Source organism: Dermochelys coriacea, chromosome 1 (assembly GCF_009764565.3).
Source record: "Dermochelys coriacea isolate rDerCor1 chromosome 1, rDerCor1.pri.v4, whole genome shotgun sequence".
Lineage (NCBI taxonomy): Eukaryota > Metazoa > Chordata > Testudines > Dermochelyidae > Dermochelys > Dermochelys coriacea.
The window spans coordinates 148,119,597-148,141,882 of NC_050068.2; the positions used below are offsets into that span (position 1 = coordinate 148,119,597).

A 22,286-nucleotide genomic window follows, 5' to 3' on the forward strand; every position below is an offset into this window, starting at 1 on the left:
ATTCTGGCTGTAAGCATAACATTATTTCTGCTTGTGCTGTTGCATAACAAAGCCAATATTATTTTCCAAGTTTTTTCACTGATTTTAAATAGACGACATCAAGGACAAACCTACAACAGGGGAAACAGAACCCATTATGTGGTAATGGATATTACTAAAAGTTGCCTCATTACCTTTACTGGATGAGTGGCTGGTTTTTCCTTATATAAATGATGCCCTTTAGACAAAACCCCTTCCACATCCGGCAGTTTAACTTGAACTGCTGCTTCAGTTTCCTGGAAGGGGGGAGAGTGAAATAGTATGAAATTAGCTTTACTTTCAAGAATAAAACCACAAAGTCTTAAAGCTCCACAGGAGGCTGTACACACCCCAATAGATTACTTTCTGTTTGTGCATGGTGTCAGGACAAAGAAGGTCACTGAAAAATAAAACAGGAATAGCATAGAATAAAAGTAGTAAAATAAACAGTGATATATTCCTTCATCCATGAAGGTCTCAATAAAACAGAATTACAGAAACCAGTACAAATTCACACTAGAAAGAACAGGCATTTGAAATCCAATATAAACAACTCAGTCTTGTTGCCTTACTTTACATTTAAAAAAAAAAGCTAATAGTAGAAGTTAGTGCTGTTGAGGACATCTTGCCCGTGTGGTAGTGGACATCTTATTCATGTGACCATGTTGAATGCTGTTGGGTAACTAAGACAACACTAATAATACTTTATAATGAAACTTTCAGCATGATGAGTCCAAACCAACGTTACAAACTACACACTAGCAGCGCAGTAACTACTAAAGCCATGCTAAGACATTTATTATTATTGAGAAGGAAGAATGACACTGATTGAATTAGCAAACCCATTTCCTCTTGCATTTTTTTAAAATCTCCTTGAAACTTCCCATTCAAGTGTTGAACACATCCAACCCAGAGACACTTTCACCCCAGGCTGGTACTGTATAACCGCTGATTTCAAAATCATGCAACGGGGGAACACGGCATGTAGCTAATTTAGGGGGGAAAAGGCATCTGCACAAAAAAGGGGGAAGAAGGAACATACCATGTATCCTGTTCCGAGGAATGCATTTTTGATTTATTAATATTATTATTACTATTTTAAAAGGATAATGAATGGAACACAACAATGCAATATTATCTGAGGAATCTGAATGAGTTCTTAGTTTTTCCTCCATTTTGTAGTTTCATCTGAACCTAGCAGCTTTTCAAATGAGCTATCTCCTTCACACAATACTACTAGCTGTGCACCAACTCTCAATCTTATTTTCTACCCGCAATCTGAGTTACCATTAGTATGACAGGACACAAAATAGTATCCCAATAGCTTCAGTCAAGGGCTCAAGCACATCATGTCATTGATGAAAATCTGAAAAATGCTACTTTTTTTTCCTGTGCTCTGCATTTCTCTTGTTCAAATCAATGTCATTCTAAACCACAACAAAGGACCATTTCACTTCTCAATTTCCAACTGTCAATAGAAAAGTTGTCCACAATTCTTGCCTGAAAATCTATATGCAAAACATTCTGAACAGTACAGTGAAGTTACCCTTGATGGATGTCCAAAAGTCCACTGCCTTCTCTTACTTATATTTCCTTATGATGTTTATCAGCCCAGAATAAAGACTGCTAAAAGCTATCAAGTTTTTTGCAGGGATATTTTAAATATGTTTGCATTTCACTGAGTCCTGTTACACATCTCCATTCCAGATGAAGAATGGTCTGAAGCAAATAGGATGAAACTCAATAAAAACAAATGCAAAGTACTCCACTTATGAAGGAACTATCAATTTCAAACATACAAAATAGGAAATGATTTCCGAGGAAGGAGTCCTGCAGAAAGGGATATGGGGGTTATAGTAAATCATAAGCTAAATATAAATCAACAGTGTAACACTATTGCAAAAAAGTGAACATTATTCTAGGATGCATTAGGAGGAGTGTTGTAAGTGTAACCCTTCTGCCCATCAGAGTTGGCAGCAACAATGGCCGGGTTCAGTATCTAGGGGTTCCATTCCAATAACACAATGCAAAACCGGCTCGAGTCCCCACTCAGTGACCTGCGACAAATATATAACACATCCGCTGGGTGACTCTAAGAGGCAATATTTCCCCTCTCGCAAGCACAGAGTCTCAGTGTAGCAAAAGCCTTTTAATAACAAAGAGAAACAATGTGGTATATCTTGGAGAAACACCACCAACAGGATTCATAACACAACCCATGAGCCAAAACCCACCCCAAGCAAATTAGGCCATGTCCTTTCCCTTTGGTTCTTGAGTCCAGCAAAAGTCACCCAAAGTCCCAAAAGTCCAACAACTCAAAGGTCTCTGTCCCTGGTCAGCGCAGCCCCAGAGTTCAAAAGTTTATCTGCAGAGTTTTACCTCCCAACTTGGGTGGAATGGGGGGGGTAAGGGGCACCTTACATGATCCAAAGCTGACTGCCCAACCTCTCCGTGGGGCTCCGCTCCACCAGCCACCCCACAAATTGCTCTGCTCTGTCAGCCGCCCCGCTCCACCAGCCGTCCCACGAACTGCTCTGCAATATATCTTCAGGCTCCCCCCCACTACTTAACACAATGCTCAGTGATTTCAGCTCTTAGTAATTTTAGCTCTTTAGTGATTTCATCTTGTTGCAGGGAGCTTCAGTGCTGGTACACCATTGGCCCAAAGTGAATTGAGCTCAGCAGCCTGTAACTAGACTCCTAGTGGAATCAAAACTAGTTCTGATATTCCACTGTGGAGAGAGGAGAAGGTGCAATTAGCATGTAGGGCCCTCACCAGGGGTCCATACCAACAGGTATTAATACCTGGCCCCAGCCTCTCTCCATTCACTGGGTTTTGGAACCCATGACCCTTGCCTAGCGAGTGCTGCTTAGTTGGTGAGTCCCTCCTTTGTAACAAAAGGCCAAGTACAGTTCCATTGTCCTTGATTCACATAATCAGGATAATAACAGTTTATTCTTCCTGCCCCAATAACAGAGAAACTGGGGCTCCTACAGCAGCCAAAGTGACCATCTAGGCGGGGTGGGTGTGCCTATGCAAATGAGATCAGCCCCTGAAGTTCTTTTCCACAACTTGCCACAACTCACCACCAGATGTCAGGGTAGAACTCATCCTGACTCTGCTTACATAAGCAGGACACAAGTAGTAATTATTTTATTCTACTTGCACTAATTAGGCCTCAACTGGAGTATTGTGTCTAGTTCTGGCCATCACATTTCAGGAAAGATGTGGACAAATTGGAGAAAGTCCACAGGAGAGCAACAAAAATGATTAAAGGTCTAGAAAACATGACCTGTGAGGGAAGAGTGAAAAAAAATGGGTTTGTTTAGTCTGGAGAAAAAGAAAACAGAGGGGACATAATTATCTAGTATATAAAAGGTTGTTACAAGGGGGAGGGAGAAAAATTGTTCTCCTTAACCTCGAGGATATGACAAGAAGCAATGGGCTTAAATTGGAGAAAGGGCACATTAGGAAAAACTTCTTAACTGTCAGGGTGGTTAAACTCTGGAATAAATTGCCTATGGAGGTTGTGGAATCTCCATCATTGGAGATTTTTAAGAGCAGGTTGGACAAACACCTGTCAGGGATGGTCTAAATAATACTTAGTCCTCCCATGGGTGCAGAAAACTGGACTAGATGACCTACTGATGTCCCTTCCAGTCTTACATTTCTATGATTCAATAAGGAGTCTTACTCCTGAGCGCTATAATCACTGCAGATTTACTTTTGCCTTCTGCCACTGTTCCTTCTATTAATTATTTCCTTCACCTTTAGTTCAAGTTCTCCATCAGAGTCAGATTTCCTTTCCTTTTTTGCCACAACATAGTCTAATATTTTCCTTGACCACAGAGAAATGAGGAACAAAGGACATGTAAAATAAGGAGAACCGTGTCTTCATGTTATATTAAAGAAATTATAGATACTGTACATTTTAATGAATTAAGAAACTGTTTTTAAAGTAAGTGATTCAACACTAATATTTTGTCTGGCATGTATTCTTTTGTCTTATCATTATTGTTTTATATACTTATAAAGTTAATTTGTGAGTTTATATGAATATCCAGTATTCATGAATATTGAATGTCAAATGGCATTCTGTACCACCAGCTGAAAGTAGAGGTTATAATTTACTATGGAAATCTGAGTCTAAGGTAGATCTCTACCTCCCATAATAGATGAAGACTTATCTAAAGTAGAAAGAGCTATACAAAAAAAAAGAAGGATGGAGTAAGCCTATGCAGTAGCAAGACCACTGGAATTATTTTGTGTACTCTACCATCGCCCTTCCCAGCACTCTCCAGACAAAATGAAACGTGCCAGCTTTTCCACAACTTAATCAAAACACTAACCTCAATTAATATGTGAAATTTATAATAAGGAGAATTAATACTTTGGGCCATATTCTGCTAGAGATGTTCATGCTGAGGTCTACACATAGGACTATTAATGAAGTTAAGTTATTATTCAAGATGTACAAGGGTGTTAGAGATGGGCCATTCAGTATTTGCTATCTTCAAGGTACAATTGATGAGTTTTAGTTTACAATGTATACACATTAAATATGCCTTACATAGTTTATTTGAATTTATAAAATTCAAAAAAGGAAAAGCAAGTTCAACAACTGAACAATGGCACTCCAAATTCTGCAGCAAAAAAGGCTTCAATAGGCCTTAGAATAAAAATATTACAAGTTGTAGCCACATATTTCGCACCACATATATAATTTTTAAATAAAATATTTGTTATTGTCACATGTTGGTGGGTAACATATATTTTGCATTACATAAAAATTGGAAAGAATATTTTTTCTTGCCTACTAGAGAACCATTACAATTTTCTATAGCTGGGTAATCAAAATGTAACATACTTAGAAGTTAAACTACCAGTTTCTTTTGTTTTAACAGTCTTTTGGAAGTATTTTTCAGTGTATATTCTTAAGTCTAATATCTCAAAGTCAATTATCTTGATCTGAATCTAAGTTCCATTGTTCAAATGTGTATTAAATGCAGCATGCTGCATAATTCCAGTTTTGTTTACTGTACGAATTTTTTTCTTGTCAACACTGTCAAAGAAAAAAGTCCTTAATGTCATTCTCAATGGTTTGTGCTTCTCTGGGCTGACATTCAAAAGTTGCACACAGTCTTACAGTTGTGCTGACCCTCCAGTTTATTTTGTGATCTGCTACAAACATCATAAGCCAAACATGTTATATGAACTGTTTTAAGTTGTTACGAATGCCAGATGAAAACATTTTTTAAAAATTTTGACATTCATGAAATATTTTCAAGAAAAGTTTTCCTTGAATTATTCCTTGCTTGAAAGAAATAAACCTTTGATAGCTTCTGTTTGTCAATGAACAAGTGTTCAATATGGTATTGTGTAGCACAAGAGTTCAGGTCTGTCTGACAGGTGGCACTAAATGAATGTAAGTAGACAGTCTTAAATGTGCATTCAGGATTCTGTTTTATCATTCAGTCCCCCAAGGAGAAGAAAAAGTAGCAACTCTGACCTAGACGCCACTAGTCAATTCACAGCAAAATGAAGACAGCAGTTACCATCTTGTCTGTATAGAATTAAAACCCAAAATTTAAACTAAGATCAGAACTTGGGCCAAACTTTGCCCTTGGATGTATACTCCATACTACCATGGAAGTTAATGGGAATTGTCCAGGATGCCTTCCAACGGCAGAGCTGGGCATTTAGAGGAGGGGAAAGCCATAACTTTTTGATAGTGCTGTTGCAAGTACATATACTGTATGTAGTCCTGAAAGTTCCACCACATACACTTTGTGTCTATTGACAGACATGCTATGGGACAGATGCAGTGTTTTCCAGTTCAACACAAAATATTTCACCATCTAAAATGTTGGTGGTTCCACTGGAATTTCATATTAGTGAATCTTATGAACTGCCTGTTAAAGGGACCTGTGACTGTGTTGTTGGTCTAGCTGGAGGATTTGCCTATTAAGTCTATCAAACAGATATGTCAAGTTAAAATATGCCTGGTGACTAGAACCCCCGCCCCCCAAACATGTAAAAAACAACAGAACAAACATAGAATATGTCTATTACCTGGAACTTTATCCAAAAATTATCACTGGTGTTAAAACTGATTCAGCAGCAGCCTTCCAGGGGGAGCAAATGGGGCCATAAAACCTAACTGGCCTCAAGACTGAGCTTGATAAGTTTATGGAGGGGATGCATGATGGGACTGCCTACAATGGCATGTGGCCTACTGCCAACTGCAGGTAGCAAAAATCCCCAACTGCTGGAAATGGGACACTAGATGGGGAGGGCTCTGGGTTACTACAGATAATTCTTTCCCAGATATCTACTTGGTGGATCTTGCCTACATGCTCAAGGTCTAACCCATTGCCATATTTAGGGTTGGGAAGGAATTTCCAGTATCGCTGGGGGGTTTTCATCTTCCTCTGCAGCAAGGGGTCACTTGCAGGTTTAAACTAGTGTAAATGGTGAATTCTCTGTAACTTGTAACTTCTCTTTAAACCATAATTTGAGGACTTCAGTAACGCAGCCAGAGCTTAGAGGTCTATTTCAGGAGTGGGTGGGTAAGGTTCTGTGGCCTGCAATGTGAAGAATGTTAGACTAGATGATCATGAGGGTCCCTTCTGACCTTAATGACTATGACTCTATGGCAGCCCAAGAGTAGAAAAGACTCTGTTAGCTTCTAGCATTTTTAGCACCATGTCAATTCAACTTGCTGACAGAATGAACATGGTGGTAAAAGTTCCAGAGCTAACAGAGTCTTGTCTATACTAGAGCAATGAAACTCAATCAATGCTAACAAAAGTGGATTAAATTTTGGATGAAAATTACCAGTGTTGAGAAGTCAGTATGGAAATTATCTACACATACACTTAGAGAGGCCAACCATGGTTAAAGCTGTGTTTTAAAAGTGAATGCAAAGTTAAAATGAAAAGTGAGTTGTAACTTTAAAATAAGAAATAAAATTTTGAAACTAGTATAGTAGATTCCAGTCAGTCATTCTTTCAAGAAAAAAAAATAGTTTCCTTTTAATGGGATGGCAGGTGGGAGACTCGTTAAAAAAAAAAAACTTTCTTCAAGGGGAAACAGCAGCTAGAAGATTTTGATGAGAAATGTTCACTGCTTTACTGTGCTTAACACACACTGACAATTGATAAACAAACCTATCAACGTTGAGACTATAGAGTAAATTAGAGGGCTTCATTTTCTAAAAGACTTTGACAAAATGTTCAGACTTGGACTACAAAGTATATTTTGATGTGAATACAAGAGGCTTTATTTAATTAGACATGAAATAGTATTGTGGTCTGTCAAACATCCATAGCTAGGACAGATATCGTTATAGAAGTGGCTTAAAACTGTAGCTCACTGGTTATCACAAGTTTAACTTTGTATTGACTATCTTTTGTAATCCCAAATTGCCCAGGATTGTAAATTTTTCATGGAAGAAACCAGCTTTTATTAAGTTTCTGTCTAGCACATAGCAAAATGGGGCTACTATAGTAAAAATGATGAAACTAGTAATATTAATTGATGGACTACTGGATGGAAGAATCTCAAATGTAGTGTGATGACTGGAACTGTAGAAAGAGGATCAGGTTTCGGTAGAGATCTAGTGCGATGAGGAATGCAGACATGTCCACACTGCAACTAGATACCCGCAGTTGGTCTGTGCTAGGAGACTTGGGCTTGGGCTAAGAGGCTTTTTAACTAAGGTGTAGACATTCCAGCTCAGGCTGCAGCCCAAGCTCTGGGACCCTCCCACCCTGCAGGATCCTAGAGCCCCGGCACCAGCTCAAGTCCACACATCTACACTACAATTAAACAGCCCCACAGCCCATGCCCCACAAGGCTGAGTCAGCTGGCATGGGCCAGCTGTGGGTTTTTAATTGTAGTGTAGACATATCCTAAAGGCCAGGCTACTATGGACAAACACAGGCCTTTCTCAGCTTATAAAACTGCATGCTCAATAAAGATTTCTCCCCGATAACTCAGACTGCATTACTTATTCCTAATGAAACATCATGAAGCTAAGCTCTTTTGGTAGCAAATATTTATTTATTTATGCTAATGTTGTTGTGTTTCCTTTTGACCAGACAAAAGGAGATCATTCTTGAATGGAAGGAGACAAGATAAAACACAGGCTGGGCATTGCATCATGCTAATTATGGCTATCTGCCAGATTGTTCTGTTCTACATATTGAATTTAAAAAAATATAGCAGTTTTTTTAATTGACTAAAGCACTAGTAAATGTGTGGAATGATCCCACTGACACTTCAGAGAAGCAGTTGAACTCAGCACAAGCATATATTTAAAATATATGTATTTAACATCCATGTGGTATTTGAATTAAATAGAAATACTTCAAGGATTTTTTTGAGAAATTTCTACTTCAAATACCAAAATGATGAACTAGTAAAAAGAATTTTCACTTCATTCTGTTTTAAATACCTCTGAGGCTAAATGAGCTTATTCATTTTACAAATCAGGCTTCTTTTGCTATTGTGTCTCACAAGGGTGCAATGCAAGGATTTTGTGAAATCACTAGAAAAGGTCTGATATTTCAGGACATAAGACAGATTGGGATAAGCTATTTAATAATGATCCACTACCAAATACATCAAAGAATCCACAGAAACCCACAGAAACTTCTTCTTTTTTAAGTTTGGCATGATGCAAAAGGTCCATGCTAAAAAGACAGCAAGGAAGATGAATTCCTTATGTCTATGAACAGCATATATTGTGGGAAATTCTAGTACCTAGGGATTCTAGAAAAGGTTATAAACACAACAGCCTGAATTACTTAAACGGATATCCCACTAATCTCAAAATAATGCTTTGGCTAAGAATTTGAAAATGCTCTCTGTTAGCCTATAAAAGTTAGTAACAATTAGCACGGTTTGACAGCTTAATTGATATGACAACCCTGAAACCTGAGATACTTAAAATTATTTTAGATCATGGCTACAGCAGTGTATAAATAGATAACAGGGTCCATGAGGCTCAATTTTTGACATGCAAGAGGGATTGTTTAGAGATAGGTAAAATATGTGCACAGAGGATGTGTGGTGAAGTGGAAAAGAATAAGAGCTGCCACGGAAATAAAATACAGAAGCAGCCAGGTAGTGAACTCTCATACCATTTATAAAATATCTCTATGCATTTTAGCCATAACAACAACGATGATGAAGATGACAGATATTGGTGGCTTCCAGAAGGTACTGAGTGCTGAAGGTTTTGAGCAAGTATTTTCTTGTCTTGGGAAGAGGAGTGGAATAAATCACAGAAAATGTCCAGTTCCCACTCCCTTTCTGGACAAAAGTGACAAAATCATGTTGTTTTATTTAGCTGAATTTAAAAGCATGTAATTTATTTATTTAACACTGCCTGACTCCGGATTTGTTGTTCCTTTTTCTTTTGATATTTGATGTCCTTTTAATGTTCACATTCATATAAAAAGCTTGCTCCTCCTCCCAAACTTATTAATGGAATTAATTACCTTTAGACATTTATTGCCTGGAGAATGATGACTTTTGAAAGAAGGTAAAAGAAAAATTTTAAAACTATATTACTGGCCCTACACTGCTTTGTTGATTTTTCTTGATATACTATTTTCAGAAAAGTGTTTCTTGAATAACAAGTGTCTATAATAAATCACTGGAGAGAGCATTATGAAGATATATTTCATGCAACTTGTCCCCCATAATTTGTATACGTATTACTTTAAGAAATGGCAGATGTTGCCAAGAGAAACAATAATATCCAATGTTATCATCTGCGTGTTCTTTTATGTGTTCTTTTAGTTTTTACTTAATTGATAAATTAAAAGAACACTGTCAGGTAACTTAGGCCCGAATTTTCACTTATAACATCTTTAAATTTATGTAAGATGACAAGGAATGTTCTTTGTATTTTACATCTTTTTTTTCATATTGTTCATATAGTTCATATTACTAAGCCGGTTTTTTATTCTGATTTTTAAAAGCTACCACTTCCACAAAGAAGAATTAAAATAAAGAAAAACAACAGTAATATACACTGATTGAGCCCTGGAAATTTTCAAACAAATTCCTATTCCCATTATGTCATCACAAGGCTTGTACAATAAAGTAAAGGAAAAGGAAATATAAAGCATGCTCGACTACATGGAAGGGAAGAAAAGAATGAAAGACAGGAGGCACACACACTAAGGGCATGTCTACACAGGGCGCTGGAACAATCTGTGTAGTGTGGGTGCTGAAAGCCATTGAATCAAACTGTGAACCCTGTATATAATGGAAACCACTTCAAGCCAGCACCCATAGCTCCAGAATTTATAGATCTACATGTACAGTGCTGCATCACTGCTGCTGCAGCACATCTGGTGAAGACACTCAATGCTGATGGGTGAGAGCTCTCAAATGTCAAATGGAAACAAGGTGAAAATTAAAGGCAAGAGGATATACAATTTCAAGCTTGCAAAAAGAAGTTTCAGGCTATAGAGAATAAAATGAATAACACTTTTGTATAAAATCTATGTATAACTCTATAAAAGAGTGACAATGTTTCCTTATAAAATATTGTTAATGAAAACCTACATTAAATAACTCTAAAGGTGTTCCTGAAACCAACAAAATGATGGTTCTATGAACAGTCATCATTTCTTTCAGCTCTCTTATAGTACAGCCACCATCCTTCCTGATGAGAAGAGCCTGCATGAGACACTCCAGATCATCATAAGAAACCAAAGGGCATGAAGAACTCAACCTTTATTTTCGTTATTGGCCGAGAACGCTAACTATTAATGCTGGGGGCCCCGTCATTGCCCAGGGAGTGAGAAATGGCAATGAAATCCTAGATACCCATTGCTCTAGCCCTCTATAGCTTGGTTCATGCATTCTGCATGCTTGCTTTTGAGTTCAGAACTGGGTTCTCATGATGTGTCTAACATAATTAGAGAGTCCATGTGGATGAAATCAGCTACATATTTGCTCCCAAGGCCAAATCTGTCATCAGAAATGAAGGCAATATGCTACTGAAAATATCATGAGTTTCACTTCTTATAGAATGTTCCTCATTTAAAGACTTCACATACTGAGAAGTAAAAAGAAAGCTAATTATCAAAAAAGTTAACCAAGATAAGGAAGGCTTGTCACTAAACAGCATCCAGTTTTCAAGAGCAATCACAGTAAAGACTTAAATGGTTTAGAAAAAGTTCTCATAGCCTTGATAACCATATTTTATTACAGATTTTGACGTCTTATATGTAAGCTCTCCTTTGCAAGATCAGTTTACCTTGCAAGAGTCCTCTACTGTGTTCTGCTCCTTGAAATCTTAATGCAATACTGTCTGTACTTGGAAATTAAATATGAAACTCTGTAGCAGGTGTAAGAATTCCCTACATGATCACTAAACATTCAATAAGCATGTTAATACATTCTTATTTTTACATAGTTATGAGATGGCTATTATTAAGCTCACAGTTCTCTATGCTATACAAAACAGAAAGGAGGCACATTTCCTGCTGCAAACACATTACCAATTAGAGCTGAAGCTTGTAACCCCAAGGGGACTCCATATAGGCCCCACCTGGATTCCTTTGCAGGATCTGCACATGGAAGAGATAACAGAAAACACCTAACACACATTGAGCCACCATGTGATGAGGGCAGAATACATTACCTAGCACAGCAGGAGGAGTTATTATTTATTAAATAAATCAATATAATCAGGAGGCAGATTGACATACATAGCATTCACAAAATTCTGTTTTGAAGACAGATATGAGAGAGAAGAGGGTGAACTTGCTTCTGCAAGAATAAAAGGATATTACATGCAAAGAAGCATGGAAGAGAGCACGGACCCAAGAGCGGGAGAAAGTTTAAAAATAATAAGATGCGTGGGGTGAAATCCTAGCTCCATTGAAGTCAGTGGTGGCCAGGATTTCACCTAGGGTGGTTGCATACTATCAGATTGCCCTGTCACTTTTGTAATTCACCCCTATTTATTTACTTATATTTATAAAGCACTAATCCAGTGCTCTAAACATCATTCAGTAATCCATTATTAATAAAACTGAGAAACCAAAAGACCAGGCTGAGAGACATACCCCCTAACTACTGTACTTCCCCAGATAAACACAACAAAACAAACGCAGCCTTATCCCCACCACTTCTTATTATGAGAACAAGATGTTATTCTTGACGTATCAAACTTCCAACAATTTCCTAGAAAAATCCAGCCTCTTCAAGTCAGCCAAGTAGTCTTCCCCCAAATAGCCTCTCTCTCCTCTGAGGAATGCCTAGGAAGACAAATGGGTCTTGCAGCACATCCTGAAGACTGCAAAACCTAATCTCTGGTGCACAAAGAAAGAAAGGTAATTCCAAAGCCAAGGATCCCTCGCTGAGTATGCCCTGCCAGCAGCCCACTCCAATTTATACCTGGTTGCTATAGATACAGGTAGCCACTAGGTCAAGCACCTCAGATGACATCTACTGCTCAGGTACCCCAAAGGGAGAAATATAGCTTGGACCTCATCTAGTTAGGGTTCTAGAGGTCAAATCCTGTCATATCAATCCAATGTTTTTCAGAAAACAATACATAAAAATTTAGTTATCTCTGAAGAGAGTCAGATCGTGAACAGAATATCTACATTTAATCCTGTGATCTGATTATACTAATGTTTTCTTAAGTACTTAATAATGAAGTTGCGTATGTGATGATGTTACAACACTGAAAACATGGCATGAGCAATCAATCAAATGATCTTTTGTCATCAGAATAGCTTTCAGACTTGGACCTTTTGCCTGAATCAGATCCTAAACGCCATTTAGTTTAATAAGAGGAATTGGCCAACTACTTTGATACTTTGACAGGCACATTCAACACCACCACGAAGTACATTGCAATATTGCATTGCTGCTTTCCTTCCACAAGTAAAAAGTGAAAACTTTGGAGTACAACACTTTAAAAAGAAATGTATTCCTTATATTCTTTTTAAGCACATGACCTATGTCATCTCCCTTACACAATACAAACTGTTTACTAAAATAGGTGTTAACAAAATTAAATGGAATCTATACTGAATTAAAGCCTGACTTCTCCGGCCTATGTTGTCAAGCAACCACTGACAAATCAAGAGTGATAGAAGGAAAAACAAAACACTATTCAGTCGGCTTTTTCCTCGTTCTCTCATGCTGGGTGAGTGTTCTTTTATTTATCTACAATTAGGTTTGCTAGACCACTACTATACTATTCTCTCATTCTTTGACTGCACGTTGTCAAAGATATAGTGCAGTGATTGACAAAGGTTGACAGTTTTTCTACTGTCATTCAAAGCTTATCCAGAGAAAAAACCCCAAAAGGAGTTATTTTTTAAGAATTAGAGATTTAGCTTTAAAAATAAGATTCTTAATCTGCCAAAAATGAAAAGCTACTGTTCTGTTAAAATAAAGGGCAAGTGACCAATATGTGAAATAAACTAAAATACAGCCTTTTTCTGAGCATTCAATCACATGAAAACACCTTCCCGTAGTATAAAATCAATCTATTTAATCTAATCTAATCCATCTATTTAACAATGCATATGTCCGTTTCGCATGCCGGTGACATGGAGAGAAATATGTGGTCATATTTTCACGAGTGCTGAGCACCCACAAATGGGAGCTGCAGATGCTCAGCACATTTGAAAGCCAAGCCAACAGATCTCACAGGAGAGAACATTTCAGAGAACAAGTAGCAGTGGAAATATGGTATTAAATTTGAAAAAAATGGCATTAGTGCAGTGTTAAGGTTGCAGTTAAAAAAATCAGAAAAAAGTCAGGAAATGCAAAAGAAAAAGAATGTAACTCAGCTGTCCTCTAGCTTATTTATAGTATATGGTTTACAACCTATTTATGGTGAACATTTGACCAGATAAAATGAAGAGCAAATATTAAGTGTGTGGAATGAAGACAACTTGCAACTTGGAATGTCCATACCCTACGAGACGAATCAAAAAGTGAAAGACCCAAACACAGAACAGCAATTGTTGCCCGAGAACTCTCGAGGTACAACATCGACATTGCTGCTGTCAGCGAAACAAGACATGCAGATGAAGGTCACTTGAGGGAAGAGGGTGGCGGTTACATTTTCTTCTAGAAAGGAAAACCAGCAAGTGACAGACAAACACATAGTGTTAGCTTTGCAATCAAAAACCTTCTAGTCAACTGCCTGACCAAGTTCCCCATCAGCATCAACGAGCACATTATGACCATCCGCATCCAATTGGTCAAGCCATTTGCCACTATCATCAGTGCATATGCCCCAACTCCATACTGAAGAACAGAAAGAACCCTTCTACACTGACCTTGATAAAATTTTGTCATCCATTCCAAAAACAAAAAAGATAATCCTTTTATGGAACTTTAATGTAAGAGTTGGCCGAGATTCTAACATATGGAGTAGCACCATTGAGAAGGAAGGAATGGGCAAGACCAATTCTAATGGCATCCTTCCACTCAGCAAATGTACAGAGCACAGCCTTGTGATCACAAACACAATCTTCAGACAAAGCAACAAGTACAAAACAAGTTGGCAACATCCCTGCTCTAAACAATGGCACCTCCTAGACTATGTCACTGTAAGAACACAGGATTTAAGAGATGTCCAAATCACCCATGTCATGAGAGGAGCCGACAATTGCTGGACTGACCACTGTCTGGTGAGATCAGTCACGTCCATCAGGATTGCACCGAAACATAGAAAGCAATCCAAATCACATAGATGGCAATACAACATCCAAAGATTTCAATCCTCAGTGCACCAAGAAAACTTCCAAACACTCCTCAATGAAAATCGGGCCATATGCACACTCGGAAAGGAGAACACAAGTGTTGAAGAAGACTGGGAAGCCTGAAAACAGACCATCCATGACATTTGCAGGAAAGCCATTGGCCTTGCTACCATCAGGACTGGTATGACAACAACAACATTGAGATTACAGCCCTTTTGGCCCAGAAGAGAAAAGGTTTCTGCGACTGGCAAAACCAACCACTATCCAGCTCAAAGCTGAAGTTCAAAGGACGATCCGAGAAAACAAAAACAAATTGTGGGAGGACAAAGCAAAAGAAATCCAAACATTTGCTGACAGACATGGTATGTGGAGCTTTTTCTGTGAGACAAAGACCCTGTACAGACCAAGCTCATGTGGCCTCACACCTTTGAGATCCAAATACGGTAGTATCCTTCTTAAAGATAACAAAGCCATTGAAGACCACTGAAAGGAACACTACTAAAAGCTTCCAAATTCAGAATCGACTGTGACTGATGACACCATCAACTCCATCCCTCAGCACCCAATCTAGTAAACTCTTACCAACCTGAGGAGGTCTGCAAAGCAATTAAACGAAGAACAATAAAGCACCAGGTCCTGATGGCATACGAGCTGAAGTGCTGAAAGTAGGGGGAGAAACACTGAAAAACAAACTTCACTTGCTGCTCCTCAAAATCTGGCACACCAAAGAAATTCCTGCTGACTTACGTAATGCTAGCATCGTCATCGTTTTCAAAAACTGAGACAGGGCCAACTGTGGCAACTATTGAGGCATTTCCCTCCTCCCCATCGCTGGGAAGATTCTTGGGCTGCTCCCCCTTGCAGAAGAAGTACTTCCAGAGTCCCAGTGCAGCTTCAGACCATCACAAGGCACAGCCAACATGATTTTTGCAGCCAGGTAGATTCAGGAAAAAAAATCAGGAACACCACCAGGAGCTGTATATGGCTTTTATCAATCTGACCAAAGCTTTGACTCTGTCAGCAGTGAGGCTCTGTGGAAAATTATGTCAAAGTTGGCTGCCAAGAAAATTTATCACCATTGTAAAACTCCTCCATGACCAGATGACTGCCTCCATCCTTTGCAGTGGCTCCACCTCTGAGCCCTTTGTCATCTGAACTGGCGTAAAATAACGCTGCATACTGGCACCCACCCTTTTCTCTATTTTCTTAGCAGCTATGAAAACATTAACCCAAGACTGTCTATCACAGGGCATTGGCATCCAATATCAGATTGACAGCAACCTCTTCAAACTGTCTCATCTCCATGCCAAAACTAAAGTAATATCAGCAACAATAACTGAACTCCAGTACGCAGATGATTGTGCTGTAGTTGCACACTCAAAGGAGGATATAGAAACCACCCTTAATTTCCTCTCTGAAGCTTACAAAAGCCCAGGGCTAACTCTGAACATTGACAAAATAAAAGTTCTCCACCAGTGAGTCCCCAGTCAATCATCAGACCCAGCAAGGAAGATCTATATCAACAAAGAAGAACTGGAAAATGTAGAATACTTTCCCTATCTTGGCAGCCATCTCTCACAGAGGGGAGGTATAGACGTCGAGATTCAGCACAGAATTCACTGTGCCAGCCTTGCCTTTGGCAGACTGTCTCGCCGGGTGTTCAACAATCACAACATCAGAACACATACTAGACTTTTAGTTTATAAAGTGATGGTAATCCCAAATCCCCTCTACATCTGTGAGACTTGGGTGACCTACAGAAAACACCTGAAAAACCTGGAACACCAGCACCAGCACTTTCTTTAGAAGATTGTCAACATAAAGTGGGAGGATCATCGCACTAATGTCAGTATCCTCACAAAGGCCAACATCTTGAGTTTTGAGGCACTGATTATCCAGCACCAGCTGAGGTGGAGTGAGTACTGTGTGCGCTTGCCTGATGTACGCTTACCAGAACAACTGCTGTATGCCTAACTCACCAAAGGAGAAAGGAAACGCAGAGGCCAAAAGAAATGGTTTAAAGACACCCTCAAAAAAAACCATCAAGAGATGTGGCAACGACACCACACACTGGGAGAGAGCAGCCCAGGATAACTGGTAAAGACTTGTCAGAGAGGCAATGTTCACTTTTGAGGAAAACCGCCTTGTCCTGGTCACAGAAAAATGCCAGCAAAGAAAGGAAAGGCAACAGTCACGCAGCAATTGCGGGCCAACTCTGTCTTTCAACACCATTGCAATGTCTGCCAATGAGCCCGTGGCTCAAGAATCAGACTCCTCAGTCACCAAAGGACCCATGAAAAATAAAACCTGTGAAAGAAATCATCCTCAACCTCAAGGGATTGCTAACTATCTTGAACATTTGACCAGAAAAAAATGGAGAAAATACTGTGTGTGTGGAATTAAGATGAACTAATGTTTCTCTTAAGTCAGAAAATGCAGATTTTTTTTTATATTTTGATATGCAACTTTTTACATTTACTTTCCTTTAAAAAAAAAAAAGACACAAAGACTGTGCTTTATATTAATTTTAGGACAACTAAAGGATTTCCTGATAAATTAAAAACAATCATTCTGCGGTCAAAGAGTAAGTGCAGAAATTTTCTTGGGGGGATACATTGTATATAATGTAGAAGGTGACTCTCTGCTTTAAATGCGAAGTTCAGCTCCACCTTAACTATGGAGCCACAACCAACACTTTCGTAACTAGCATGTAAATAGTCTCAGTCAAGGCCCAGATAGGGTGACCATATTTCACAAAGGGAAAACAGGACACCGCATGGGGCTAACCCAGCCTCCCAGCCTCATGTGGGGCTGGCCTGAGCTAGTTACCTGAGCCCTGTCCTCCCCCACCCCCGGCTGCCATCATCATTCGCTCAAACCCTTCCTGCTCCTTGTATGGGGTTGGGGATGGCATTGCTGCTTGCTTGAGCCCTGCCTGCCCCCCGTGCAGTGCTGTGGCTGGCATCTCTGCTCACTCGAGCCCTGCCTTCCCCCGCCCATGCTCTATTCCCCCGCCCCCGAGGCTGGCATTGCCGCTAGCCCCCCCACACATCCATCTGCACCTCACATTTTTGGCAAAAGTGAGCATTTGCCACATTTGCCAAAAAAGTCAGGACAGCCTAGACAGGGCTTAAAAAAAAAGGAACTGTCCTAGCCAAAATGGGATATATGGTCACCCTTGGCCAAGATCATATCCTCCTTAAAATCCCACAGGAGGGCTTCAGGCAGAGAAATTCTGTCAAAGAAAGAGAATTTTGTCACATATTTACCCACGTTGTTCCATTTCCCACATTGTTTCATTTGTCCTGGCCAAACCCCTGCAGAAATAGTCACATGCTAAATTCCAACTGACAGTTTTCCACAGGTTCATGGGAGGCTAAAGCCATTTGCCTGGAGGCCCCAACGCATATAAAGCTCATGACTACCCATGCTCCCTGTCAGGCAACTGGGATGAGGGCAATTTAGCCTAGTAGTTGGAGCAGATGCCAAGCCTAGTGGTCAGAGCAGGCATCAGGAACCAAGGACTAGGGTCAGAGCCAGAGTCATACTCAGAAGCCAGAGCCTTGGGTCAAGCCAGAGGTCTGTAACTGAAGTTGGCGAGGAGTCATTCAAGGCAGGGGTAGGACAGTCAAGGCTGGGTGCAAGGAAAAGCTGCAGGAACATGGTAATGCAGGAGCAGTCACAGTGGTAGGCATCAGCACTGAGCAGCCATGAGGAGCTGCTGCTGCTGGCTTAAGAGTCAGCCTGCTGGCCCCTCCAGCCAATCGGGCAGCTGTTGTGATGAGGCTCCTGGAGATTTGCTCTGCTGCAAGCCCTGATTCCTGACGCTCCCAAGGCAGGAACACTCCATTACACTCACATTACCACGGTCTCCATCCAGTGGGCCTATGCAGTAACGGTAATATAGACTGGGAATGGATTATCTTTCCTAACCAATATCTTTGTGTGCAAAGAGAGATGATGTGCTCTAATTCATTTCAAATCATCTGACCTTTAACAGGAGACCCTGAGGTGAACCATTAGCTTTCTGCTTGCAATTCAGTTCATTTAGATAGACTTGTAAGGAAATGTGTAAAAGGTTTGAGTCTGAAATGGATCCTATTAACTCTCTGGAGAAACTCTGAAAATAGGTTAAACTCATAGTTGCCAACTTTCACACGGTAAATAAGCCAAATACCCCGACTTCCACAATAAGCCAAAAATCAAGCCAATCCCATTTCAAAATAAGGCCAAAACAAGCCAATCCCTAAGAACCCCAACACTCTATGCGACTAGATCCCCCCGGAGTGCAGTCTGGGACTGTTGTGGGCCCGCTGTGCACTCCTGACTCTATCCCCTCCCTTGCCCCTGCTTGCCCCTTGCCCCTGCTCACTTCCCATTGTCCCTGCTTGCCAGGAGCCAATTAAAAACAAAAAAAAGAAGTAACAAGCTACAAGAAGCTAAAAGCCAAACAAGCAAACTACACACCAAAAACTAGCCAACAAGCAACTCACAAACCATTAAGCCAAAAACCACCCCAATTTTTGCATTTTTTTCCACAGGTTTGGCATGTCTGGTTAAAATAACATTTGTTTAAAAAAAAGCTGTGAGAAATACTCCCAAATATACTGTAATATTCTAGAAAATAGGAGAAAGCGATTCTATTTATTTATTTATTTATTTACAACTAATGTATTGAAACTCATGGTCAGTATTGAATCCTATAATCCAACTGGCATTCTCCAGTAGCTTTAACATTTTTCCAATTACTTCCACCTCCCAATTCTCTCAAAAAAGTTTAAGTATTTTAGTAATAGTGTGATTGAGAAGATGGGGAAGTAACACACTGATTCGCTATTTACTTTGTGCAATACCAGTTGATAGCTTGTAAGTGTCTCATTACATTTTCTGACCTGAGTGCTCTTTGACCTGGAAATACTATTGCTAACAGTATTACACTGAAGGAGCTAATCTATCTTGAAACTAACTGTATCTAACTGAACCACAAGACTTAAAAAAAGTTAGAAAGATTGATTCACTCTCTCTTTTTCCCGACAAGAATCACTTTGCATTTTCTGGTTACTAGGTTGTGAGCAAGATTCCAGACTCGTATTCAGAGGCAATCCATTCAGCTAGGGTGACCAGATGTCCCATTTTTATAGGGACAGTCCTGTCTTTTGGGACTTTTTCTTATATAGGTATCTTATATATTACCTCCCACCCCCTGTCCTGTTTCTTCACAGTTGCTATCTGGTCACCCTACATTCAGCACATCTTTCCCTGTACAGAATTTACTTCTACCACCTTATGAATTCATTAATTTCGGAACCCACTGCCCCATGACTGCTGGAGTTTTCAGCCTATAATCATATATTGCAAAACATTACCCAATTTATATATACACACACATACACACTGAATGGCAGTTAAACGTCAACCTAGCAGTCTCAGTGCACAAGTCTACTGTGTTTGACAACTGATGCAGGTGTCCCTATCAATGCTCGTTCTGATTTCCATTTGTCACTGTATAGTGCCTTTTCAGATGTTCATTGTGTAAGAAAGGGCTACCGGCAAGGGTATGTAGATTGTTTTATTTGAAAATATCTTTAAGGTGAAATATGTTGCTAACAAGTTATCTCATTTGTTACAATTCAGTTCTTCAGTGATGTTTCTTGGGCATTGCCTTGGCATGACCCATCCTATGTTGTAACCAATACCAACTTGCCAGCTATAGTCACTATGAGTTACTGTAAACACATTTCCATGTTAGTGATATCTTCAGTTATGGTTGAGGACATCAAGTTAAAGCGGAATCTTGGAAAGACATTTGAGAATGGCTGGCTGATATTTATTCTTTAATGTGTAGTTGTTGTAATGATATGTTTACTTGCAGTATATTATGCAAACATTGGATACTTGTGTACCTTAGGTTATAGAGTACCAGTTATGGTATAGTTCATAGTAAACAAGGCATGAGATACTAGAACTCAAGCCTGTTTATCTATAGAGGTATTTGGCTTCTATAATACACACACCCTGTTTAAAAGGTCTTTGATTCCATGCATTGTGACATCTAGTATAACTATTAGATTTTTATTAAATGTAAAAAGAATTGTTGACAGCACATTTTCTTACCAACACTGGAAAATCCTTTTTTATTTCAGAAACTCTACCTGTTTTTTTTATACAAACTGGAAAGACATTGACCACAATCTATTTGCAGGATAAAACTGCTATTCTGTATATTTTCATGAACAAATAAGTTTACTTTTCTTTCAGACTACATTCTTATTTTTTTCTTTGAAAACCAATGTAAGTAGTAAAAGTACTGATTTTTTTTTTTCATTTGTCTTGTAAACAGTTACAACACAATGGCTCCATAACAGACACATGGTACATCACCCATGAATTTTAAAAAGATAACCTATGAATTTTTGGTTTGGGACTCAACTATAGTTAATACTTTGGTATCTGCAGTGACTATTGGGTAGAATTAAATTATATGGAAAGAGAGGAGAGACAAAACAGGTGAAATATTTGGAGTTAAAATAATGTATCAGAAAAGATGAGTGCATAAGATAGAAAATATTATATCCAAACTTTTGTATACCCAAGAGCTCCAAACAGAATTGGGGCCCCACTGTGCAATGAGCTACATGAATACATAGGAAGTCACCAGTTCTCTGTGCAAAGACAACGAATCCCTTGAATTGGGATTCAGAGTAGCAGCTGTGTTAGTCTGTATCTTGCAAAAAGTAAAGGAGTACTTGTGGCACGTTAGAGACTAACAAATTTATTTGAGCAAATTGGGATTGTTTAGAATAGCGGGTTGGCCATTTTGTATAATCTCTGCATGGTACTGAACCAAATATGATCCATTAGGCATATGTAAGTATTCATTGATGTTTTGCAGTCTTTAACTTGTCATCAGATATTACTGGATTCTCTGCAGTGCTAGCTTGCACCATCTGAAATAACATACGGAATAATCAAACCACCATTAGAATCTGGGTCACAGGTGCTTATTGACCATATGCAGGTTCAAAATCTACTGACTACTGTGTTCCGACTTAATAAATTATCAGTTACCAATGAAAGAAGACATGAGGAAGGGAAAGAGCATCTTTGGATACAGACTGGTTAACTTTAGTGAGGAGGGCTTTAAACTAGGTTTGATGGGGGCAGGAGACAAAAGCCCACGGGTAAGTCAAAAACATGAAGCCTGGGAGAAGGATTGGAATCTGGGGAAGCATGGGCTGTTATAGCAGGGATAAGGGAGAGACGAGAGAACATAAAGGGGAAATCAAATCAGTACCTTAGATATCTGTATACTTCTGTGAAGTATGGAGAATAAGCAGGAAGAGCTAGAAATACTAGTGAATAAACACAAGTTTGACATGGTTGGCATCACAGAATTGGTGGGATAATGTACATGACTGGAACATTGGTATAGAAGGGTACAGGTTGCTCAGGACAGACAGGCAGGGGGAAAAGGGAGGAGGTGTTTCCAAAGATAGATATACACACGC

The 22,286-nt window shown here is 39.3% G+C and overlaps 1 protein-coding gene and 1 long non-coding RNA gene across 11 annotated transcripts in view; both read right to left on the reverse strand.

Annotated features, from left to right (window-relative positions):
* The window catches only part of DMD (dystrophin), a 1,935,994-nt gene that overhangs the window by 609,794 nt on the left and 1,303,914 nt on the right, over positions 1 to 22,286 (reverse strand). For all 10 annotated transcript variants that reach the window (XM_043505382.1, XM_043505371.1, XM_043505378.1 and 7 more), the window contains one exon: positions 174 to 275. In XM_043505382.1, the coding sequence (XP_043361317.1) occupies positions 174 to 275 (102 nt within the window). The remainder of the gene's footprint in view (positions 1 to 173; positions 276 to 22,286) is intronic.
* Positions 2,661 to 20,852, reverse strand: LOC122458145. The gene is made up of 3 exons (XR_006278026.1): positions 20,841 to 20,852; positions 11,487 to 11,492; positions 2,661 to 2,847 (listed from the first exon to the last, which is right to left on the reverse strand). It is a non-coding gene; the product is annotated as an uncharacterized LOC122458145 (long non-coding RNA).